Source organism: Crinia signifera, chromosome 11 (assembly GCF_055691185.1).
Source record: "Crinia signifera chromosome 11, ASM5569118v1, whole genome shotgun sequence".
Lineage (NCBI taxonomy): Eukaryota > Metazoa > Chordata > Amphibia > Anura > Myobatrachidae > Crinia > Crinia signifera.
Genome location: NC_139227.1, coordinates 108,882,006 through 108,908,845, shown reverse-complemented (window position 1 = coordinate 108,908,845; position 26,840 = coordinate 108,882,006). Strand labels below are relative to the sequence as shown.

The 26,840-nt window shown below is 46.3% G+C and overlaps 1 protein-coding gene across 6 annotated transcripts in view; it reads right to left on the bottom strand.

The window, feature by feature from the left end:
- Positions 1-26,840, bottom strand: part of ANO3 (anoctamin 3) — a 347,490-nt gene that overhangs the window by 109,722 nt on the left and 210,928 nt on the right. For all 6 annotated transcript variants that reach the window (XM_083164196.1, XM_083164191.1, XM_083164192.1 and 3 more), the window contains one exon: positions 24,352-24,483. In XM_083164196.1, coding sequence (XP_083020322.1) covers positions 24,352-24,483 — 132 coding nt within the window. The remainder of the gene's footprint in view (positions 1-24,351; positions 24,484-26,840) is intronic.

Sequence of the window (26,840 nt, the reverse complement as noted above, 5' to 3'; positions counted from 1 at the left end):
CACATTGCATTGCATGCAATACGATGCTGCACATTTAGCACACACCCATTATCCACCCCACACCGAAGTGTATGCGTCCTCCCGACCTGTTCATACCCCCACTACCCACGTCGGCGTGGTGTTGATTTTATAAAGTGTGGTAAACGCAACGAGCCACCGGGCCCACGAGGGGGCAGTGAAAATGATGGGATGCGGATTGCTTGACGTGTATTCCGTGTCCCCTCGTTGGGGCTCACTGTCCTTGCCAAGCTTCGGGCTCGTTTTCAGCATCCCCTCGCAGGGCTCGCTATGCTCACCACGCTCCTTGACGCTAAGGGCTATAGTTGCAGATGCGTTCAAACACTATGGCCTGGTCTTTTGTGTCCTATAGGTAGACTGAATGAAACTTTTTAATTGCATATATTCAAAATTGTGTGTTGTCTCCAATTTGTATTTCTCACATAGATCTGAGAAATTCTGAGGGGCAAAATCTCCCAATATATGTAGAAACCGCATAATCGTACAACCCAGCTGAAAATGGGGGTGTCACCAAAGGTGAGTCTTCAGAGATGGGTAGGGTGCTATACCACTGTTTTTATTAAATTTATCCCAAATGCTGAGAATAGCTTTAACACATGGAACATGTACAGAGGCTGGTCATAGAGCCGGAAAAGCCAGGGGAGAAAACTAACCTTCCAGATGTCAGGTCCTCCGGCCGCCGCCGGTTCTGCAGAGCATTGCGCCGCATGCATTACTCACCTGCATGGGCGCTGTACTCCTGGCGGTGCTACACCCATCACTCAGCGCTTCCCCGACTTGGTGTCACTGGCAGGGACGGCGGTAGGTCCTCTGGGGGTCCGGCTGTTCCCGTGGTCGGCTCCTGGGACAGGCGCCGCCATCTTGCTTGTGGCATTAGGCAGAAGGGAGCAGGGTCTGATATAACCTCTGATTGAAGGTTGGGCCTGTGACATCACTGCCTGGAGGAATAAAAGGCTGGGCCGCCTATCCTCCAATGCTGCTGCTACTTCTGCTTTTTGCTCAGTGTCCTGCTGACAGCCAGTGAGAGTGTACACAGCTCCAGGTCTCTCTGAGTCCTGTTTGCAATCAGAAGCATCTCGTTATCCTTTCAAGTGCCTCCTGAGTTCAGTTTACCTTCCAAGTGTCTCCTGAGTTCCGTTAACCCTTCAAGCGCCTCCTGAGTTCAGTTTACCTTCCAAGTGTCTCCTGAGTTCCGTTAACCCTTCAAGTGCCTCCTGAGTTCAGTTTACCTTCCAAGTGTCTCCTGAGTTCCGTTAACCCTTCAAGCGCCTCCTGAGTTCAGTTTACCTTCCAAGTGTCTCCTGAGTTCCGTTAACCCTTCAAGTGCCTCCTGAGTTCAGTTTATCTTCCAAGTGTCTCCTGAGTTCTGTTAACCCTCCGAGTGTCTCCTGAGTTCTGTTAACCCTCCGAGTGCCTTCTGAGTTCAGTTCACATTTCAAGTGTCTCCTAAGTTCTATTATTATTTCAAGCGTGTCCTGAGTACAGCTATATCCATCTGTTCCAGCTAGCGTCCTAGTCTCCTTGGAGGCTCCTGATTGGGGGGCCGCGACCTGCTGGGTGGACGCAGCTAAGTCCAAATCCCCTTGCGGGGGTCCCTGGTGAAAACCGCCACTCAGTTAGACTCCGCGCCTCTGATTAGGAGTATAGCCAAACTCCTTGGAGACTCCTATGAGACGCCAGTATATTCGACCAGCAGTCCTTTCTCCACCATTGGCATCCGTGTCAGAATCCACGCCCCCAGTGGATCCACAACAATCCGTTGTGACAGTTAGCAGCAGCCAAATGGATTCCACACCCGGGGTCGATTTTAATACGGAGCTACTGCAAAGAATTGTGGCCCGCCTGGAAGGCTTGGAGGTCTCCCAAGGTCAGCTAACTCAAGGTCTCCAGGATATTGCTCATCGACAAGAAATAATGCAGGCCTCTGTTTCTCGAGAGGTTCCAGTCCCGCCTGCTCCTGATCCGGTCCGGGTGGTAGCCCTGCCGTCAGCATCACCAGGGCATCTACATCTCTCTGCACCCAGCAAATTCGATGGAACCCCAAAATTGTGCAGGGGTTTCCTCAACCAATGCGATGTACAGTTTTCACTCCTGGCATCAAGCTTCCCGACCGACAAGTCCCGAGTTGCCTACATTGTCTCCCTTTTGTCGGGATCAGCTCTGGACTGGGTATCTCCTCTCTGGGAGAGGGACGATCCACTACTCTCCCAGTATGATGAATTTATAACCCAGTTCCGCAGAATCTTCGATGAACCGGGTCGAGCAACTTCAGCTGCTCAGGACATCATGCGGCTAAGGCAAGGGAATCGTCCGGTCGCACAGTATGTGATCCAGTTCCAGACCCTAGCCTCCGAGGTCGCTTGGAATGAAGAAGCACTAGTATCCGCATTCTGGAGTGGACTCTCGGATAGGTTGAAAGACGACCTAGTGTCCCGTGACCTACCCGTCAAGCTAGATGAACTTATTTCACTTTGCAATACAATTGACTTGAGGTTCAGAGAGCGTCAGGCGGAGAGATCTCGAGGGGATCGTTACAGGAGCACTCCTCCACCACTACTTCAGGTCTCTTCACCCGCAACAGTCGATGAGCCTATGCAGATAAATCGGGCTCAACTCACTCCCCAAGAGCGACAGCGTCGTTTCCAAGAGAGACTTTGTTTGTACTGCGGACAGGCCGGTCATCAAGTGTCTCAATGTACCCTTCGCACCAGTCGAGTAACCCAGGGCAAAGAGAAAGAGGTAAGATTGGGCCAACTCTCTACCTCCTCCACAATGCCCGATTCCGTCATTGAAGTGCAACTTTCTTTCGCAGGTCAGACGTTGATGATCCAAGCCCTTCTGGACTCCGGAGCTGCCGGGAACTTTATTTCTGCCAATTATGTTGAACTACATTCTTTACCCATTAAAGCAATTGAAAATCCACTACGTCTGACTGCAGTTGATGGGAGTTACATCCCGAACAGGTTAACTGAGTCTTGTACGACACCGCTGTCACTGGGTATAGGGGCACTCCATCGAGAGAGTATAGAATTTTTTGTTATCCCTCGAACCACTTTTCCTTTGGTTTTGGGTCTGCCGTGGCTTCAGAAACATAATCCACAGATTAACTGGTCAGCTATGCAAATTGTAGCCTGGGGTCCATCTTGCTCTCAAGGTTGTTGAAAGTGGTACCTCTACAGTCAGTTTCCTCCGATAAGAAGAGTCGAATTCCTGCTCCCTATCAGTCCTTTGCTGATGTTTTCAACAAACAAGCAGCTAATATCCTGCCTCCCCATCGCAAGTGGGACTGTCCCATTGATCTGGTTCCAGGAGGGATGCCTCCACGTTGTCGGATATATCCCCTATCCATCCCTGAAACCCAAGCAATGAGTGACTACATCTCCGAGAATCTACAGAAGGGATTCATCCGTCCTTCTTCGTCCCCGGCCGGAGCGGGGTTCTTCTTCGTCAAGAAGAAAGATGGAACCCTAAGACCCTGCATAGACTACCGAGGTCTGAATGATATAACAATAAAAAATAAATACCCGTTGCCCCTGATTCCGGAACTCTTTGATCGCATTAAGGGAGCGGTTGTCTTTTCCAAATTAGACTTAAGAGGGGTTTACAATCTCATTCGTATCAGAGAGGGGGACGAGTGGAAAACGGCCTTTAACACCAGGGACGGCCATTACGAATATTTGGTCATGCCGTTCGGCCTCAGTCTTTCAGAATTTTGTGAATGAAATCTTTAGGGACCTACTGTATCTGTCCGTTGTAGTATATTTGGACGACATCCTCATATTCTCCAAAGATTTAGAGTCCCATCGGTCACAAGTGAAGGAGGTTTTTCAACGACTTCGAAATAATCACCTATATTGTAAACTTGAAAAATGCATTTTTGAGCAAGCCTCCGTACCCTTTCTGGGATACATAATTTCTGGTCAAGGCCTACAAATGGATACAGAGAAGGTTCAGGCGATTCTAAACTGGACTCAGCCCACTACTCTACGAGCAGTGCAGCGATTCTTAGGATTCGCCAACTACTATCGGAAATTTATCCGGGGTTTCTCCACCATCGTTGCACCCATCACCGCTCTAACTCGGAAGGCAGCCAATCCGGCTGTTTGGTCTGCTCAGGCACTATTCGCTTTCCAACAGTTGAAACAGGCCTTCATCTCTGCTCCTGTTCTCCACCAGCCAGATCTTGCAAGACCTTTTATTTTGGAAGTGGACGCTTCCTCTGAGGCTGTAGGAGCCATTCTGTCTCAAAAATATGAAGATGGGTCCACACATCCATGTGGGTTTTTCTCCCGAAGGTTTTTACCCGCTGAAAAAAATTACGCAATCGGGGAACAGGAACTTCTAGCGATCAAGTTAGCACTTGAGGAGTGGCGATACCTCCTCGAAGGAGCTCAGTTTCTTATCCAGATCTACACGGACCATAAAAACTTGATCTATCTCCGAAACGCCCGATGCCTTAACCTACAACTGGCGAGGTGGGCGATGTTCTTCACCCGCTTCAACTTTAAGCTTTCCTTTCGTCCGGGTTCCCAGAACACTAATGCAGATGCCTTATCCCGCTCTTGTTCTCCTGATGCTGAGGAGAGACAGCCATATCCTATTCTGGATTCCTCTGTCTTCGCGGCTACCAGAATAGTCAATATTCCAAGAGGCAAGACTTATGTAGGGCCTTCCCTCCGAAAGAAATTACTTCATTGGGCCCACTACTCCAAGTTTTCCGGGCATCCTGGTGCAAGAAAAACCTTAGAATTCCTCCAAAGGAAATATTGGTGGTCAACGATAAGAACCGATGTGCAGGACTTCGTATCTTCATGTCCAGTGTGTGCCCGACATAAAACCTCACGCCAACCCTCTGTAGGGAAACTTCTACCCCTTCCAGTTCCTGCGAAACCATGGACCCATATAGCCATGGATTTCATTACGGATCTACCTCCCTCTAATGGCTACAATACTATATGGGTGGTCATCGACCGTTTTTCCAAAATGGCCCACTTCATCCCTTTGAAGGGACTTCCCAGTGCACCAACTTTGGCACACCTTTTCATAACCCAGATCTTTCGTTTACATGGCTTACCACTTGAACTCATATCTGACCGGGGTGTCCAGTTTGTAGCCCGATTCTGGAGGTCTCTTTGTTCCGTCTTCCAAATTAAATTAAAATTCTCTACAGCCTACCACCCTCAGACCAACGGTCAGACTGAAAGAGTTAATCAGGATTTGGAGAAGTTCATCCGACTCTACCTATCATCCTCACAGGACAATTGGCTTGAACTCCTACCCTGGGCAGAGTTCGCTCACAATAACACCTATCACTCTTCCAGCCGAACCACTCCTTTCTTCACTGTTTATGGGATCAACCCTCATGTCCCAGACTTTTCCAAACTCCCTGGTAATGAATTACCTGCAGTTCAATCTTCTGTAAAAAATTTTGCAAACATTTGGAAAAATGTACAAAAAGCCTTACAACAGGCCTCCAGTAGGTACAAACTCAGTGCTGATCGGAGAAGAAGTGCTGCTCCACCTTATAAAGTTGGTGATCGTGTCTGGCTATCAACTCGGCATATTCGTCTCAAGGTTTCATCCATGAAATTGGCTCCTCGCTACATTGGACCCTATGTAATCCAAAAAATAATCAATCCTGTAGCCGTTCGGCTGAAGCTACCATCTTCCTTACGAATCTCCAATTCATTTCATGTTTCACTCTTAAAACCTTTAATTCTCAATCAGTTTCGAAAAACTCCACCTGGAAGGTCCGGTATCCGAGTACAACAGGATGTAGAATTCGAAGTAAAACAAATATTGGATGTTAGACGACGACAGGGGAAGGTACAATTTCTAGTGGACTGGAAGGGATACGGTCCTGAAGAAAGAATGTGGATCGATGCTTCCAATATTCATGCACCTCGTTTGATTGAAAGGTTTTGGAAAAATAATCCTAAGAAGTGTCCGGTGTCCACTCATAAAAGAGGGGGTACTGTCAGGTCCTCCGGCCGCCGCCGGTTCTGCAGAGCATTGCGCCGCATGCATTACTCAATTAACCAGGGAGGAAAAGGGGGATGGGGAGAGTGAAAAAATCACTCAGTGGCGCTGGCTGACTTTACTGGGGGATCAGACCCACTTTAATTCAATATACACTTTGAGTATGGCTGCTGCCACCTTTACAGAGAGATTGTGGATCTCTGTGAAAAAAAAGGAAAGAAGGAACATGTACATGAAGGACCCCACGAAAATGCAGAAAGTAATACATAAAGATGATGGGGGCAATATGCATGGTCTTTTTAATAAACTTGAGAATCTATGCACAGACGAGACAAGGCACTGGTGGGACCAGATCTCACTACAAAAATATTTATATCTTAATTTAATACCGAGAGGTCTCAGAATTCTCAAAACCTCCACATTCAAGGACGATAAAGGGTTCACAGAGGAATGGGATACTCTGTTAGATAACTGCTCAAAAAATTTGATGAAGTTACTCATTAAATACAGAGAGAAAAAAGTACAAGAGATCCAAAAGGAGTTTGAATCCGTCCAGGAACTCCTTAAAAAACATACTGGAGATCCGGAATTCTCAAAAAGAGATCAACTGGTGAATAAGAATGTGGAGGACTTTGAGAATTCTCTGATACATAGGAAAAATAGTAAGATTAACAGGGATAAGATCGATTATGAACAGGGTACTGTACATTCTTATAATAGACCGAAAGGGAAGGGATGGGACATGAGATATCCCCCTAGAAATGAATATGAGAGGAGACCTCGTACTGATTATCAGGAACAAAGGAATAAGAGATTCCACGGCCAAAAATTTCAACAGAGAGGTAGAGGAGAGGATAGAGAAAGATATCCCGTAGTAACAAGAAATAGATATGAACCCCTTTCAGAATGTGAGACTCCAACAAGTCAGGAAAAATATAGCAATTTCAGGGGAGCAACAAAAATTTTTGATGGGGACAGAGGAGGAGCTAGGAGATACGAGGGAACTAACAACACCCCGTATAGAAGAGGAGAACCGGTTTTTTTAGGGGGAACACCGAGGTTCAATTATGCCCCATACAGAGCAGAGGGTCAAAAAGGAACATCAAAAAGAGCAAGAGAGTACGACCAAGGGGAAAACGAGGAGGAAGGAAGCGGAAGAGGAAAGAGGTAGTAAAGGGAAAAGGCATATTTAATCTATCAAATAAAGTGTTAACAGAGGAGGAGATAAGTGTATTACAGAAAGGGCTAAATTTTGCACCAGCGAATAAACCTAATCTATTTGAACTTTTTATAGATCTCAACAGATTTGTCAGAACCCTCAGTCAAAAGAGATTTTTTTCCCTTAAAAAACAGAAATTTATAACTAATGAAGATTTTTCTGTAACTCTGAACCAGGAGGATGATGAAATGGTCAAAATCCTTGAGTCTCTTTCAGAGGAAAACAACATACAAAAGGAGGAGGGGGTTAAAATCTTTAGTCTCAATGAGGGCACTAAAAGGATGGGGTTCAGGAAAAAATCTGAATTTTATCCCCTACAATATAGGGGCCCCTTTATAGAGAGCTTTTATAAAAATACATTGGAGGAATTCAGGGAGTTATGTACTAAAGCAGATAAAGTAAAGATGAGGGATAATCTGACAAAACGGGAAAGAGAGGCAATAAAGGCAATGTGTGATGACCCTGATCTGACCATAAAACAGGCAGATAAGGGGGGGGGGGGGTTTGTTCTCATGGAGACAGTGAATTATTTGAAAGAGGCTTATAGACAGCTTAATAATGAAGATTATTATGGAAAACTGCCTGGAAATCCAACTGTGAGATTCCAGGAGGAGTATAAACATATGTTGGACGAGGGTGTGGCAGTGGGAGCAATATCCAGAGAAACCAGCACTTTTTTGTTTATTACGCACCCGGTCACACCCACGTATTATTTTCTGCCAAAAATACATAAGACCTTAGTAGACCCCCCCGGTAGACCCATTATCGCCGGGGTGGGGTCGATGACTAATAATTTATCATTTTTTGTTGACAGTCATCTTCAGAAATACGTTATGGAATTAGACTCTTATATTAAAGACACAACACACTTTTTGAGCAAGATTAATAATGTGGTGTGGAAAGAGGGTTATTATTTTATCACGTGTGATGTAGAATCACTTTATTCAAATATAGATCACAATTTGGGAATAACAGCGGTTGAACACTATTTGTTAATGGATATGGACGTGACACCACAACTTCGCACATTTATTTTACAGGCTATTGAGTTTATTTTAACGCACAATTATTTTATCTTTGATTCACAATTTTATTTACAGTCACGAGGGACAGCCATGGGGATCAGGTTCGCCCCGAGCTTCGCCAACCTATTTAGGGGTCGCTTTGAGGAGCGATACATTTGGGGAGGCGGACACGGGGCGAGCCTGGTCCTCTATGGTAGATATATAGACGATTTAATTTTGATTTGGGATGGGGATTTGGAATCAGTCACGAAATTCACGGATAGTTTAAACACAAATTCATTTGGCCTTAAATTCACAAGCACTTATCACAGGGAGAAGGTTAATTTTCTGGATATTGCTCTCACTGTCATAGAGGGTGCCATCACTACAGAAACTTTTGTGAAAGATGTGGACCAAAATCGGTATTTGAATTATAACAGCAACCACTATGATAAGTGGAAAAAGAATATTCCAAAAAGCCAATTCATGAGGGTAAAGAGGAATTGTTCATCACACACGGCCTTTAAAACCCAAAGTAAAAATCTATATGATGCTTTTTCAGAACAAGGCTACCCAGAGGAACTATTAAAAGAATCTCTGGCAGCAGTAGAAGGGATGGATAGAGAAGGTTTACTTAAAACGAATCCACAAAAACAACAAAATAAAAAGAAAAACAGGGAAGGAGGAGCGTTTTTTGTAACCCAGTTTAATACACAGGCCAATAAAATCAAGAGAATTGTAAAGAAAAATATGCATCTTCTGGAATTAGACGAACACATTAAACCAGAAATTAATATCAATAATACTGTAGTCTTTAGGAAGTCAAAAAATTTGAAAACAAAATTAGCCCCAAGTATGTATAAGGATAAGAACAAAAAACCCCTAAAACCGTCGTGGCTACCTGAGAAGCCGGATGGATATCATGTATGTGGAAATGAGAAATGCCTGTCCTGTAAAAATATAGAAAGAAAAAATTTGAACTTTAAATCCCAAGTAACAAATGAATTGTTCCCAATAAAAAGTTTTATTAACTGTAAGACAGATTATATAATATACGTATTGACCTGCGGATGCGGGCTCCAATACGTAGGACGAACAATTAGGAATTTGCATATAAGATTTATGGAGCATAGGAGGCACATAATTGGGATGTCGAGGACAAATAGCCTGTACAAACACATGACAATCTGCCAAAAGGGGGACATGAGAAATGTGACCATGATAGGGATTGAACAAATTAAACATACGGCAAGGGGGGGAGACAGATATACCCAATTGTGCCGCAAGGAGGCATATTGGATATTCTGTCTAAGGACACTAACCCCACAAGGCCTTAACGATACGATAGAAATGAACGGTATTTAGATCTGGAATGAAAAAGATGTTCAGCTTTTGTTCCTCCTTCCCCCCGTGATATCCCCAGTCCATTGTAGATAAGGGTATATCCATATAATCTATCTCCCTTGGGTACCCCTGTCCCCTCCTTTCCCCTCTTTTCCCCCCTAAAAAATCCCCCCACCTTGTCTTCTCTTCCCTCCCCCCCAGGGCCGGCGCTACCCACTCAGCAGCTTCTGCGCTGCAGGTAGGCGCCGGGCTTAAGAGGCGCACTCCGTACACTGCCACTCTGCTGCTGTTGGTTGCCGGCTGATCCTGTAGCCAGAGAGCTTCAGGGAGGAGGAAGCGGGACTGCGGTGCGCTGCGGAGGTCAGGAGGAATCGGGACATGTCAGAAGGAACTAAGCGGGGCTGTGGAGAAATTGTGCCTGCGGACTGTTCACAGGGGTGTCGGAATGGGTGTTTTTATACTGTATGACACTGCAGGCAGCAGCAGCGCTGGTAGCACTATCTCCTGTGAGTGTGTGAGGAGTCTCCCCCTTCCCTCTCCTCCGCGCTGCCCTGTCTGTCATGCAACCAGCTAGATATATTAAAGACAGGCAGCAGCGTCTCCGTCCCCTGGTCCCTCCTCCTCCCTCCCATCAGTGTAAACAACAGAGAATGCCACCTGACCTCTCCAGCTCCTGAACAGGAAGTCACATGGTCAGGTGTGCAATGGAGGAGCCCAGCAAGGCCAGCAGTCTCAGAGCAACAGCTACAGCACAGGAGCACACCACAGACTCGGCTCAGGCAAGTCATGCTGAAGATGGAGGGGGGTGCCAGTAATGTTTGCTGGGAGGGAGTGTGTGTCATTAATGTTTTGCTGGGGGTGACAGCAATGGTTACAGGGGGGGTGTCAGTAATGTTTGATGGGAGGGGGGTTGTCAGTAGATGATGTTTGCTGAGAGGGGGTTGTCATTAATGTTTTGCTAGGGGTGTCAGTAATTTTTGCTGGGAGGGGGGGGTGTCAGTAATGTTTGCTGGGAGGGGGGGTGTCAGTAATGTTTACTGGTTGTCTGTGTTTTGCTGTGTGTGTGTTTAAATATGGGTCACTAAGCGTTGTGAACATGGGACACTACTTGCTGTGTAATATTAATATGGGTCACTGTGTAATATTAATATGGGTCACTATGTGCTGTGTAATGTGACTATGGGTCATTACGCGCTGTGTCATGTGAATATGGGTCACTATGCGCTGTGTCATGTGACTGTGGGCCACTATGCGCTGTGTAATGTGAGTATGGGTAACTACGCACTGTATAATGTGGCTTTGGGTCACTATGGGCTATGCTATGTGATTGGGACACTATACGCTGTGTCATGTGACTGAGGGACACTGCGCTGTGTAATGCGAGTATGGGTAACTACGCACTGTGTAATGTGACTTTGGGTCACTACTGGCTATGTCATGTGATTGGGACACTATACGCTGTGTCATGTGACTGTGGGACACTATGCGCTGTATAATGCGAGTATGGGTAACTATGTACTGCGTAATGTGACTGGGTCACTACGGGCTATGTCATGTGATTGGGACACTATGTGTTGTGTCATGTGACTGTGGGACACTATGAGCTGTGTAATGCGAGTATGGGTAACTATGCACTGCGTAATGTGAATATAGATCAATACATGCTTTGTGATATGACTGGGCCACTACGTGTTATGTAATGTGAATATTGGGCAGTATGGATGGTGTAATGGTTAGCATTACTGCCTCACAGCACTGAGGTCATGGGTTCTATCCCCACCATGTGTTATATATATACGGGGCAGTACGGATGGTGTAATGGTTACATTACTGCCTCACAGCGCTGAGGTCATGGGTTCCATTCCCACCATGGCCCTAACTGTGCGGAGTTTGTATATTCTCCCTGTACTTGCGTGGGTTTCCACCGGGTACTCCGGTTTCCTCCCACAATCCAATAATATACTGGTAGGTTAATTGGCTCCTAACAAATTAACCCTAGAATGTCTGTGTGTACATGTGGTAGGGATTGGGAATATAGATTATAAGCTCCGCTGGGGCAGGGACTGATGTGACTTTTCAAATATTCTCTGTAAAGGAATTTTCCAGGAGGAGTGAACCAGAATAAGGCCCTTACTGCAGGGTATAGAGCAGGCATGTCCAACGTTGGCCCTCCAGATGTTGTGAAACTACACATCCCAGCATGCTTTGCAATAGTTTTAGCATTCTCTAATAGCAAAACTGTGGCAAAGCATGCTGGGATGCGTAGTTTCACAACATCTGGAGGGCCAACGTTGGACATGCCTGGTATAGAGGGATGTAGTGTAGTAATGTAGTGCAGTGTATAAGGGGACTGTAGTGCAGTGGCGTAGTATGTAATGTAATACAGCATATAATGGGGATGTAGTGCAGTGAGGCTGTATATTGGGGAACGTGCTGCTGTGGAGAGAGCATGTTAGTGAGACATTTGGGGAGCATGTGGGGAAATGCTGGGCACTCATTGCAATAACTTACTAACAGTCTTGTCTTCTTTAGTGGGGGTGGTGGGAACGCTGGTTGGTGAGGGTCCAAAGCATATGTTTGCACCTGAGCTTACTACTCGCTAGTTCCACCGCTGACACATCAGGAGCTGCGGCAACTCCATGGGACATTGGGCAGTCTAGTCCTGAATAACAAGTTCACCCCTATCCCTCATGAGCACACCCATCTCCTACCATGATGCTGAGGTCGGGGGAGGTGATTGTGTCGCAGATACACTGCTTCAACGCGGATCACCGTCATAGCAGCGTCCCGTGTACATGCTCAGGTGGGAAGCATTGGCGGCTGTATGTGTGCGGTAATACCGCACCTGAGCATGCGGGGAGCCGGCGGCCTTATGACTGCCGCTGCACACATATATACTGTACGCTGTTGTTGTTACACTGAGGCACGCAGCCGGCAGCACCAGCTCCCACATGTATGCTGTATGAGGCACAGGTGGTGTCATTGTGCTCCTGCTAGCCTCTTGTCTTGCATGTTGTAGTACTGTGGCGCATCCAGGTCAGTGCTTACCGCATACACTAATATCTCATAGATCTGTGTGTGTCCACTGTCTGTTTTGATCCGATGTGTGTTCATCAGTAATATTATACATACTGATGGGGGTTACTGTGCCAACCAAACACTGTTTGTAGCAGCTGATAGGTTGATATTTTATCTCTCTAAGATTTGACACCTTTCCCCCTAAGTATGTGGGGGTCTTGTTTTGCAGTATATCATAGGCCAGGAATTGTGGGTGTTCTGATGTAGATGGGTTACAAGCCTAATGCTGCTGGGTACACACTGAAGCGATTTCCACGGCTGTCGATATAGCGCAGTGCCGCAGGAGAACAATATAGTGCGTACACACCCACCGATATCGGTCAGTGACATCACCTGCCCTCTGCCGGAACCATGCTGCCTCTACCTCAGCAGCTATTGCATAGGCAAGCGCTGTCTCTTAGTAAAGTATGGGAGGGCGCAAATTTTTAGTTTGCAGGGGGGCGCCGAACACCCTAGCACCGGCCCTGCTCCCCCCCTTCCTTTCCCCCCCCCCCCAACCCTCCCTCTACCTGCCCTATATTCTTATTGAGCACCCTGAGAAACCTTTTTAAACTCTAAATAAAATAGGGTTAGTATAAAGATATGAATGGATTCTTATTTAATTGAGTGTATAGGTTATGAGTATTAGTAATAGTATTATCATTATTATTGGGTGTAGTATTATTATTATTATTATGATTTAATCCAATTGGATGCGCATGTATATATGTGGGATTTGTCCATGCTAACATATTATATATACATGTGTGTACTATGTATGTACATGTGTGTATGAATATGTATATGTATATTTTATATATATATATATATTTTTTATATATACATTTTTAGTGTTTTTTGATTAATGGTATATATTTTCATGAAATAAAAATTGGGTGATTGAAAATTATTATGATTATTATTATTATTGTAATTATAATTTTTTATATTATTATTATTGTTGTTTTTATGATTTGATATGTAATTATGAGGCTGGCATGATGGCAAGATATATGAGGCAATAAATGAGCAAATCTATGGGCTAAGCGGCATCCTAAAATGGGCGTGATAATGGGCATGAGGAATAAATGTATATATAAAAAGAGGCATAGTATTATATAATGAAATCTGCATATATTTGTATAAAGACTGTGATTTCAGGACTTCCTAATAAAGAGGCATAATGATAAAAACCCAGCGATGGTCCATTAATATGAAAAGTCACAATGAAAGTACAACCAATAAAATGGCGATTGATATATCGTATAAAAATGGCGACAGATAAAACACCATTCTGTATGTATATAAATGGCCGCTGAGAAGACCTGAGGAAAGTGAGCGCTGTTACCTAACCAGTAAAATGGCCACTGATGTCATATGGATGAAATAACTCCAAAAAAATGGCCGCCGCTATAAGGTGAAAGCAGCGAACAGCGTTGTCATATGAATAAAATAACCAAAAAGATGGCCGCCGCTATAAGGTGAAAGCAGTAAACAGCATTGAGCAAATGATCAAATATAAAATGGCCGCCGCAATATCCTCATTGGAGGATGAAATCGAGGTGTGAGCCGCAAGATGGCCGCCGACTATGTGATATCCAAAACGAGGCGTGACCCGCAAAATGCGGAAGTCGCGGAAGCCCGCGAATGTACACCAGATAAAAACCGGCGTCAGAGGAGACAGGGCATCCAGCTGATGAAGCCGCCGAGTAAGAGAGGCGGAGAAACGCGTACTTGGAGCCCGCTCTAGCCGCATAGAGAACCAGCCGATTGGTCATCCAGACATTTAGTCTGACTGCACTACCTTGGATTACAAATATCCCAGTGGGGATCTGGACATTGTAGGAAACAAGCACCTGGAGCCGATCCTCCCCTAATAGGGAGTGAGCAATTACAGCAGCATATACAGGCTCAGATATAGGACTTGGTGACCTGCATCCAGTGCAGCACAAAGTGCTGACCATAAGGAGGACTGGTAACTATTTGCTCATAAACAAACGTATGTTATTGCCTCATATATATGCAGATACAAGCCTCATAGCCAGCCCATGCCTTATATGTTTTATGTTGTATGTCATGTATGTCTAATTTGAGTGTAATAATGTGTATGTAATGTGTATCTTTTAAAATGTATTATTTGACACCCAAGTAAAATATTTTGTAATTTCCTATACAAGACTGGGTTTCTGATTATTGAGTGTGGCAGCGCTACTGCATGCATTACTCACCTGCACGGGCGCTGTACTCCTGGCGATGCTACACCCGTCACTCAGCGCTTCCCCGACTTGGTGTCACTGGCAGGGACGGCGGTAGGTCCTCTGGGGGTCCGGCTGTTCCCGTTGTCGGCTCCTGGGACAGGCGCCGCCATCTTGCTTGTGGCATTAGGCAGAAGGGAGCAGGGTCTGATATAACCTCTGATTGAAGGTTGGGCCTGTGACATCACTGCCTGGAGGAATAAAAGGCTGGGCCGCCTATCCTCCAATGCTGCTGCTACTGTACTTCTGCTTTCTGCTCAGTGTCCTGCTGACAGCCAGTGAGAGTGTACACAGCTCCAGGTCTCTCTGAGTCCTGTTTGCAATCAGAAGCATCTTGTTATCCTTTCAAGTGCCTCCTGAGTTCAGTTTACCTTCCAAGTGTCTCCTGAGTTCCGTTAACCCTTCAAGCGCCTCCTGAGTTCAGTTTACCTTCCAAGTGTCTCCTGAGTTCCGTTAACCCTTCAAGCGCCTCCTGAGTTCAGTTTACCTTCCAAGTGTCTCCTGAGTTCCGTTAACTCTTCAAGTGCCTCCTGAGTTCAGTTTATCTTCCAAGTGTTTCCTGAGTTCTGTTAACCCTCCGAGTGTCTCCTGAGTTCTGTTAACCCTCCGAGTGCCTTCTGAGTTCAGTTCACATTTCAAGTGTCTCCTAAGTTCAGTTTACCTTCCAAGTGTCTCCTGAGTTCCGTTAACCCTTCAAGTGCCTCCTGAGTTCAGTTTATCTTCCAAGTGTCTCCTGAGTTCTGTTAACCCTCCGAGTGTCTCCTGAGTTCTGTTAACCCTCCGAGTGCCTTCTGAGTTCAGTTCACATTTCAAGTGTCTCCTAAGTTCTATTATTATTTCAAGCGTGTCCTGAGTACAGCTATATCCATCTGTTCCAGCTAGCGTCCTAGTCTCCTTGGAGGCTCCTGATTGGGGGGCCGCGACCTGCTGGGTGGACGCAGCTAAGTCCAAATCCCCTTGCGGGGGTCCCTGGTGAAAACCGCCACTCAGTTAGACTCCGCGCCTCTGATTAGGAGTATAGCCAAACTCCTTGGAGACTCCTATGAGAAGCCAGTATATTCGACCAGCAGTCCTTTCTGCACCATTGGCATCCGTGTCAGAATCCACGCCCCCAGTGGATCCACAACAATCCGTTGTGACACCAGAGTCCGATCAAATCACTCTCGAGTCACCTATTTTTAGATCCCTCCGTCGTATGCCAGGACATAATGTGACTCAATTGGAAGGCATGATAATAATGTTCAAAAAAGGGAGCCTAGACCTCCGCTAACTGATGACTTGGCCAAACAGACCGACTAAGTCGGGGCTTTTTGTTTTCCCACACAAAAGCTCCACATACAGTAGAGACTGAACTGAGTGTAGGGAAGAGTTTGGAAACACTATTGGTATCGTCTGAAACAGATAAAACAGTTGATACGTCTCGTCTAGGATATTTATAAAGGGGCCCACCTACTGTACTTAGATCATCTTTAATGGGTTGCAAAAGGGGATATGTTTAGCCTTGCACAACTGGTCTAATGATTGATTAATTTGAATGTCTAAATATTTAATGGATTGTGGTCTCCATAGATAATCAAAGTTAAGCTCCAAGAGCCTCCACACATCGGGGGAAAGGTGCAATGCTAGGGCCTCCAAATTCATAATGTTGACCTTATGTCTAGAACATCTGCCACAGGGTCGTAACTATAGCACCGCAGCCCCCGCAAACCGCGGGGGGGCGCTGTGCATGTGCGGGCGCCGGGGGCTGCAGTTCTATAGTTACACCCCGCTGCCCCGCCGCCATCCCCCACAGTCTTTACCTGTCAGTCTTCAGTACGCGCTGGTCCCGGCTCCCTTCTTCTGCTATGAGGACCACAACTAAATGTCCGCCCCCATGTAGCAGAAAGTTCTCTGAAACTGTCTGCTGCATGGGGGCAGACATTTTGTGGTGGCTGGGACCAGCGCGTACTGAGCGTAGGTAAGACTGCGGGGGATGGGGGGGATTGCATGGGCGGCGAGGCGGGGGTTGGTGCGGCGGGCGAGGGTTGGTGCGGCGGGCAGGCGGGGTGCTTGGGTGGGCGCCCTCCCTTTAACGGCGGAGGGGCGCCCAAATGCTAGTTACACCACTGATCTGCCATAGGCCACAAATTCAGCTACTAATTTGAGAAGTAAGGACGAGCGAGAGGACAGGGTCAGTAGTACGTTGTCTGCAAAGAGTGACAACTTATACTGTGTGCTTTGTACCGAAGTTTCCCTGATGTCAAGATTATTCCTTATCTTGGCCGCCAGAGGTTCAATGCTCAGGACAAAGGCGGAAGGGTACAACCCTGTCGGGTATCATTACCCAGGTGAAACATTGGTGACAGAAGTCCTATAGTCAATACTGAAGTCGTCCGACCACTATACAAGGCTTGAATTGCTGACAAAAAAAAAATCACAATCCATTCCGTAGGTACGCCCCTGGGTTTTTTAAAACCAACACCAGGTTGACCAGTCCTGGTTACCAAAATACGGGGGGACATGACGAGTAGGGGTCCCCCATGTTTCAAGAACCAGCACCAGGCCCAACCAGCCAGCAGAGAAATGCCACAGCCGGGGAGAGACTTATACAAGTTCCCCCGGCCAAAGAATTTTCCACGGACTGGTCAGCCTGGGCAGGGATCCTGGAGAAGTGGGGAACCCCCAATGAAGGGGTCCCCCTCCACACACTACAAGTGAGTCAGTTTGGAATGGCAGTTGGTGGCAGTTGCTGTGCCTCCCCTATTTGTTTTTTAAATAAGCTGCAGCCCCACCTCTGCAGCTGCCCCTGGGTATCCGTGATTCATTCTAGAAGTTGACCCAAGCAGTAGTTTAGAATGTAACGTATTAGAGTGGACTCCTAGCGAATGCAGATAACAGCGGTGGACTGTCTGCAGCGGGTGTGGTATAGGGGTCCGACAGTTGGGATCCTGACAGTCATTTTCCCGACATCGGGATCCCTACTGGCCAGACCCAGACAGCATGGCGAGCGCAACAAAGCCCCTTGCTGTGGGCACGGTGGCTCGCTACGTGAGCCACCTCTTCTATTCCCCCTCTATGGGGGTCGTGGACCTCCACGAGGGAAAATACCCAACGGCCATCGGGAACCCGGCTGTCGGTGTTTTGACAGTCGGGATCCCGATGTCTGGTGAATGCCTGTCGGGATCCTGACTGTCGGGACCCCGTCCGGCACCCGTCTGCTGCATGGGACTGCACTGGGAGAGAACACATCCGTGTAGTTAGAAGCCATAGGAAAGCAGAAATCTGCAGAGAGTCATGAGACCAAATAATGCATTATTATTTAATTGAATTCAAATGGATTGTTCTGCAATGGGAATCTGACATAATATATTGTAACTGTAATATATAATAGTCATAAAGGGAAATGTGAGGTGCGATCAAAGATAATTGTGTGAAACTAATCTTAGTTTTAGCTGAATACCATTACACGTCTTTGGATTGCTCATTTATGAGCACCCCCAGGCCATTAAAGCATAACATAAAGTTATAATGAAGAACTGTAATTCTTTGTTCAACGGCCTCCTGTGGGTAAAACAAAAAGCTTGTAGATCGTTCCTGTAAAATTCAGCTAGAATATAAATTGCACAGTTTAAACCCGTAGAGGTCAGTGTGTATGCTGTCACTACAATGCCCCTTAAGAGGGCAGAGGAAACAGTGAGGGAGTGAGCAAACAAAGACGGTGTCAGGAAAAAAAAGAGGAGCATGAAAGAGAACAAGAAGGGGATGGTCAGGAGAAAGAGAGAAAATCATGGGAAAAAAGGAATGGGAGAAGGAGAGAGAGAGAGAGAGAGGGAGGGAGTAACGGAGAGTGAAAAAAGAGGAAAGAGACAGGGGTATGAGAAGAGAGGTGATGTAGAAGGGGAGAGAGCCGAGGAGAGGGGAATAGAGGAGGAGAGAGGGAGAGAGACAGGAAGGGACAGAGTGAGGGGGGAGAAAGGGATATGGGGATGGAGAGAGGGAGGAAGAGAAGAGGGAGAGAGACAGGAAGGGAGAGTGTGAGGGGGGAAGGGATGATGGGAGAGAGTGTGGTGGGAAGAGGAGAGGCAGGGAGAGAAAGAGAAAGAACAAGAAATAGATGAGAGAGGGATACTCCAGTTACCCTGCTCATCGCTCATCGCTGAGGAAACACTCCCTCACCGCTGCTGAATCCCACAGCCGCCAGGTCTCTCCCGCACTGCCACCGCTTTGCTCCTGCGCACCTCCGCTGGGTCTCATGCACTGCCACAGCATTGCCCCCTCCTCACCTCCCCCGGGTCTAATGCAATGCCACCGGGTCTCTCCAGCACCGCCACCGGGTTTCATGCACAGCTTCTGTGTCTCTCCCACATCTTCGCCGGGTCGCCCTTCCACCAAGTGTCCACTGCCAGGTCTCACACTTACACCCGCCGGGTCTCACACTTACACCCGCTGGGTCTCCTGCAGGCATCTCTAGACCCCACAACGACAGTAAGGTGGGGAAGACCACAGCCACTGACAGTTTAACAATTTTTTTTAACAACTTGAAGAGGGTGTAGTGGATAGTCTGCTGGGCTTTGGGGCCCTCCAAGCCGCCAGGCCTCATAGCAGCTGCATCCTCTGCACCCTCTATAGTTACGCCACTGATCAGCTACTAGTTCCACTTTACTGCACAGACAGGAAATCCGGATCAGCGACTGATAAGTGAAGGAAGAGGGGAGTAGTTAATGGAAGTCAATGTTTAGCACAAGGCATTAGTTAGGAAAATTGGACTTGATTATGGGTTTAATGATGGAGATAATTAGAGGGTAAATAAATACAATGTATTTGGTCATATGAGAGTTTAAAAATTCAGAAAAAAGTGAGTTAATGAGGTAAATTATGTTGCGTGGAAAGAATTAAGCTTGAGGAAGGTTTAATTACTAATGAGCAGATTGTGTGCTAAACCACACCCCCAGTCATCCACCAATGAACATACTGACAGCATTCACTGACTGGCTATAGCCTGGGGGACAGGAAGTCTCATTGATTGGATCAATCACAGCAGCTTAAGAAACTCGCCGGATCAATAAACTAATTACACTGCTATGCTGTGTACACACGGTACATGTTGACATTTTCGATTTTGACTATATAGATTTTGACTAGCTTCAGGCAGGAGATGAAGATCGAATCGAATGCTGCAGGGAACACATTAGATTTGCGCTATCTACTATTAGATTTGCACTATATAAGTCTTTCTTGGCTGCCAAGACTATTTTTCTATTCGATTTACACTACACGGGAGGACGCACTGAGATGGAATCTGCATCGAATGTAGAAATACCATTCAATGCCCATTCGATTTTCTATTAGATTTTGCTTCTATAAGCAAAATTGAATAGCAAAATAGTGCATACTGTATCTCACCACATGTATCCTCATCAGTCTAATAGTAAAGGAATCTTACCATGTGTACACACCATAACTTACGTCAGTGGCGTAACTAAAGGGCCGCAGCCCCCGCGGTGGCAGAGAGGTGCCGGGGTCTGCGGGCGCTGTTGTTTCTTCACCAGCTCTCCACTGCTTGTGGGTGCAGCGGGGAGCTGGCAGGGGGGTCCGTGCGGCGCGGGGGTACCTGTGGTCAGGGACTCGGGAGAGCCTGGAGGTCCCTGCGGCGCTGATTATGAGTTGCCGGGGTCCCTGCAGCGAAGTGGAAATACTGCGCTAACGCCGTGCGGCGGCGCGGGAAGCACTTCTAACTTTGAAAACACTGGCCGCGGCCGCACACTGATTGGCTGAGATTCATCCAATCAGCATGCGCCCAGTGTTTTCAGAGTCAGAAGTGCTTCCCGCGCTGCCGCACGGTGGTAGCTCAGTATTTCCACTTCGCTGCAGGGACCCCGGCAACTCATAATCAGCGCCGCAGGGACCTCCAGGCTCTCCCGAGTCCCTGACCACAGGTACCCCCGCGCCGCACTTACCCCCCTGCCAGCTCCCCGGGGGGGGGGTCTTGTCTTTTAACAGGGGGGGGGGACAATATTGTCCCGGCGGGGGGGAGCAAAATTTTATGTTACGCCACTGTATATGGTACTTGACTTTTTGAGCTTACATTTCTTTACCAAACAGCCACTCGCTCACTTTTACAGCACAATTGCAGCAAATGACTGTTCTGCAGTAAAGGGTGACATGTGCAGGCGTTGTGAAAAGCATATTATCATAATAAGACAAGTGTATACTCTGTGCTCGGATATAAATATCTAACGCTACCACGCTGCTAAATGCACTTTATGGAGAAGAGAACAGATTTATGTGGGTGTTACGTGATCTTTATGTATCAAACTCTGCATGCAAATACATGGGTTTAAACTCACCAAGTTTTGTTTTACAATACAAAAGGGCGTTTTAAATGAACCGAATGCCATGAAAGATTGGCATTAATATTTGTTTCATTATATTTCATTTATGCAGATGATAATAGCTGTGCTGAATATATGGGGTCTCATGTAGAGTTGGCCTCATGCAGTGTATTGAGTGTAATAGGCTGTCTGTAATGTGGGGGTCACATGTCGGCAAACAAAACAGGCCTTGGGAGTACACCGGCCTACCAGGAATCTTGCCACCATCACCACCAGCCCTGTTGGACCTATGACCAATTCTGGTGGACAGAGTTCTTCAAGAAAAAAATTAAAATAGTCGTTCCTATCATAGGTACTGATTTATGTTTTTGCTGGTGGGTGCTCAAGTCAAAAATATATAGGAGTGGCTTCATGGGGAAGGGGTGTGGCCACAAAATAATACCAATTTATATTATGGAGCACAGTTGTCTCCAATATTCTAATTAAGGCAACAGAGTTCCACATAAATAAATACCCCCACAGTGCAGGTACATAAATGCCCCCACAGTGCAGGTACATAAATGCCCCCACAGTGCAGGTACATAAATGCCCCCACAGTGTAGGTACATAAATGCCCCCGCAGTGCAGGTACATAAATGCCCCCACAGTGCAGGAACATAAATGCCCTCACAGTGCAGGTACATAAATGTCCCCACAGTGCAGGTACATAAATGCCCGGTAGTGCAGGTACATAAATGCCCCGGCAGTGCAGGTACATAAATGCCCCCACAGTGCAGGTACATAAATGCCCCCAGTGCAGGTACATAAATGCCCCCACAGTGCAGGTACATAAATGCCCCCACAGTGCAGGTACATAAATGCCCCCACAGTGCAGGTACATAAATACCCCCACAGTGCAGGTACATAAATACCCCCACAGTGCAGGTACATAAATTTCCCCCACAGTGCAGGTACATAAATGCCCCCACAGTGCAGGTACATAAATGCCCCCGCAGTGCAGGTACATAAATGCCCTGGCAGTGCAGGTACATAAATGCCCCCGCAGTGCAGGTACATAAATGCCCCCACAGTGCAGGTACTCCGTGGACAGAATATACTCTTCCCGGCATACTGCTTCCCAGGTGATGGGTCCGGCGATGTGGGTGCTGCAGCCGCAAATTAGCAAGTTAATATGGCGGCCCAGCAGCGGGACTCGGGCCCGTGGGTGCTCATCAATTTCCATGAGTGCTCTGGCCCTTGAGCACCCACAAAATCGGCACCTATGGTTCCTATAGATGGAGCAGCGATACAATCGCCATCCACCAGCAGATGGAAGGGGGTGCACGTGCATGAGATGCTGGCATGCCTGTTCCGTCAGAGCCCTCCGCCGCACTCTGCAGCCCCGCCAGCTGCTCCCAGCTCCCCTCGACCACTGCCAGTCTCCCTGAAGTGGAGACGGGTAGGGAAAGTGTTCCACGCCGCCGTGCGCTGGCTGAGAGGCGCTCCATCTCTATCATGTATAGACAATTAATGTAACCAAAAATACACAAAAATATACGAATTAAGTCCTGTTCGCTAGGCTACATATGTTTGCAGCCTAACAAACAGGCAAGCGCAGCCCATTGCCTGGCTGAAACACCCCCCCCTTGCCGCTCGAATCCCCTAGCTGGCATGTGAGGGGATATGTACGGTAACACATCCTTTCCCACACATACTTACTTTTCAGATGGCCGCTGTCTTCTGTCATGTGACGTCAGAAATGCCTGTGTTACAAGGGGAACGCCCAGCGTTTTTATAAGGGCACACATAAAACACTGGGCGCTCCCCTGCTACCGCCCTCTGCCGGCACCATTCCGCCCCTCCCGGAGGCGACGGCTCGGCAAGTGTGAAACTCAACAAAGCCGCTTGCCTCCGGGATTAGCGCATTGCCATGTGCAAACTCTGAACATCTGGGTCGGGGACGAATTCAGACCCAAACGAACGGGTCTGCATCGGTGCACATTGCCTTCCTTTTAAAACATAAACTTGGTCTGAATGCAAATATCAGACCTGGCATTTTTAGTGGATACAGTATTTTGCACATCTCTCAGAGAGATGTTGGTACTCAAAGGGTTAAGCGATGCATTTAGCTGACTACAGAGATCCAGACAAAATAAGCCAATGAGATAAAGCTGTTGCCATTATTCATCGTCATCATCATCATCATGAGTTGATTTTGCACCAGGAGTTGAGTACACGCAAGAGGTAATCCCCTGACATACATTCCTATCGGCATGTACTACTGTGCTGGCCTGTGCTTGTGTAAGGAGTAAGGGTAAAACACTGTCATACCCTCCAACATGACCCGTTCCAATAGGTACAAAATGCTCTATTCCTGGACTTCCTTACCAGTGGCAGTTGCAGAGGTGGGGCTGCAGCACAGTCCAATATTCAAAAAGGGGAGCCACACCTACTGCCACTCCAAACATCACTGGCACTGGACTCACTGGCAGTTGATGTGACCTCCCCCCCTCATTAAATTGTGGACTGTGCTGGAGTCCAACCTCTGGAAGTCCAGGAACAGAGCATGTTGTACCTAATGGAATGGGTCATGTTGGAGGGTATGCACTGTGCGTATGACACAAGAAAAGTCTCACAGTGCCTGTAATACTTTTGGCTCCTTCTTCACCCATAAGACACTTAGGAGGAAATCTACTAAAATGTTAGTTCTCTTTCCCATGGGATGTTGCTATGGGCAACCAATCAGAATCTGCTCTTACTAACTCTTTTAAACACTATCCCCATTTGCCACATACCCACTCATTTAGCCCAGGTAGCCTTCAGCCAAAGGTGAAGGCTACTCATTACCATAAAAACCATGCTCCTATCACGGGTAAATATCCCGGGTCATTTTACCCAGGATAAGTATTTACATTGTCACCATATCCTGGCTAGGTGCGCGTTCATGGGTATTGCCAAGTGTTCCCCAGATCATTTTAAACAAGGACTGGTTACAAATCGCACCGTTTTGCCTGTAAGTAAGTTTTTAGGAAACTTTTGGACCACTTTGTTGCATCATTGATCCCTTTAATAAACGCTATTACCACGACTTACCAAAGTGCTTTAGCTTAATACAATCCAACGTGAATGGACAGTTTATTTGATGAATGGTCTAACACAGAGGGAGTTTGCTGATATTCACTTACTGGTGCATGCGGGCGCGGCTGAATGGGGCTGTATAACAATCCGTCTCTTCAAGATCTGGAAGGGCTTCTTTGTCAAGCTTCATCGGGTTCCTAGGCAGCCAGCTTTTAAGCTGTCTCATATTCCTCTGCAAACTAAGAGAAAGAAATGCTTTATAACCATCCACTTCATCAGGGTTGACCTTACCCAGAACTTCTTATAGTATCTGGCTCCTATATAGTCTATGCATGCCACTGCGCCGGGGAAGAAACTGCATTATCTTCTTTGTCAAATCAAAGACACAAGGGGTGAAATGTAATAGGATGAGAGATTCAGAAAGTGAGAGATTTGGAAAGAAATCTCTATTTTTTTTTTAAAAGTGGCAATCATTTACACTGCAGAAATCAATCATCGCCGCTTTTAAAAAACTGGAAATTTTTTACCAAATCTCTTATTTTCTGAATCTCTCATCCTATTATTACCCCCCCCCCCCCCCCTCCCTCCCTAGATGTGGAATTGACACCACTGGCTATAGGGGGTGGTAGATCCAAACTTCCATTCTTCTTGTATCCAGACAAACCTAAAAATCCTTCTAAATGTTACATAAACATAGATTGTAAAGAGAGTAAAGTAGAGCTCCACATTTTTTAGTTAAATAATATCCCCCAATGGGCACTTAGAAGATTTGCAAATTATTGTGATATATTCGGCTGCCTTCTGATGGAAAAATACACGTTCCTTAATAATTTGTTTTAATGATTTATTTGGCTATTGTACATTTTAGTACAGTACTGTAACACATGGGTCTCTATAGATACAAGCCGGAGCTCTTGCGTCCCCTTGCCGCACTAATTCGCTACTAAAGGGTTTTGCAGTATCCTGAATGGATGTTTTGTTTTTGTAAACAATGTCGCTGAATTCTGCAGAGAAATTATTCTTCTTTTGTTCTGCAAATTAGCTGTTCAATGTTATTGTTATTGTTCAACCAGAAACATTCAAATCAATCGTTGCTGCAAACACAGAAATATTTGCAAATCATCTGAGTAGAGTCGGGGGATATTAATGTAAAGCCGAAAATCAGTGCATATATTCTTTATGTTAGTCTAAATGATTTCAATTTAAAAAGAAACTTGATGATCTGCTTATGTTAATGGTTGCATTCAACATAGTTCTGATTTATATATGATGATGTTACATGGTACAATTAAGCTGCTTGTGGTTATGATTAAGTTAATTATGTATTTGCAAACTGCAAGCCAGATGTTATTTAATTATTTATGTATTTAATTAAGGTCGTTTAGTAACTTTAAAGACACATTTATGAGATAAAACATGAAACAATATACACACCCACCAACCAACTGTAACGTTTTAGCCGTTACAGTACCGTTTTTTTTATATGGTCAGTACCGGCTAAAACCAACTGGCCATTTTGTACCGGTTTTGCACTGTTCACTTCCTAACTACAGCATATTTTCTACAGCATATTGGTCGACAGTCATTAGGTCGACACCATTATGTTGACATGGGAAAAGGCTGACATGGGTCTATGTCGACATGGGGAAAGGTCGACAGGTCGTTAGTTCGACAGTGTCTAGGTTGACAGTCAAAAAGTCGACATGGGGTTTTTCACTGGTTTTTGAGCCAACGTGCCAACAGGCGGTATTTCATGCCCTGCCATCCACAAGGGCATGGTGGGAGAATAAAATAGTGTGCCGAGCGTAGTGAGGCACCGTGCCCGATGCATCGCGAGCGCAGCGCAGTTTAAAGTGCAGTGCACTTTAAACTGTGTCCATGTCGAACGGTGTTGACATTCAGGTAAAAAAACAGTGAAAACCCCATGTTGACCTTTTCACTGTCAACCTAGACATTGTCGAACTAATGACCTGTCGAACTAATGACCTTTCGACCTTTTTTCCATGTCGACCTAGACCCATGTTGACCTTTTCCCATGTCGACTTAATGACTGTGGACCATCATGCTGTAGACCAAATGATCCCAACCCTACCAAATGCGTACCTCGCATGAGATACCCTGCCAACTACCCACGAGGAGCTGCCGGGCCCCCAGGTGGCAAGAACGCATACGATGCTCATTTTGTGCTACTTTTGCATATGATGCCACAGGATCCAACAAATTCTTGTGGCAGCTATGGCGATCTCCGGATCTGATCCAAAGTGCAAGGAAGCACGCATCAGATCGGATCAGGAGGTAAACCCCACACAATATGGCACTTTGCAGCATTAGGAGCCCCCGCAGAGTAAATTGTGTGAAGTGGTAGTGCTGTCCTACTAAGCTGACTACAAAAACATTATTATCTATTAGAGTTCTAATATAATATAATAAATGGAAGCTACAGTACTGTATGTGTTTATGCAGAGGCAGATGGCAAAAGACTGTGTGACTGGTAAATAAGTGCCAGTCAAGACTCATTTAGAACATGGGAGAGATGTACTAAGCTAGAACAGTGATAACGTGGAGAGTGATAAACCTCCAAACAATCAGCTCTTAC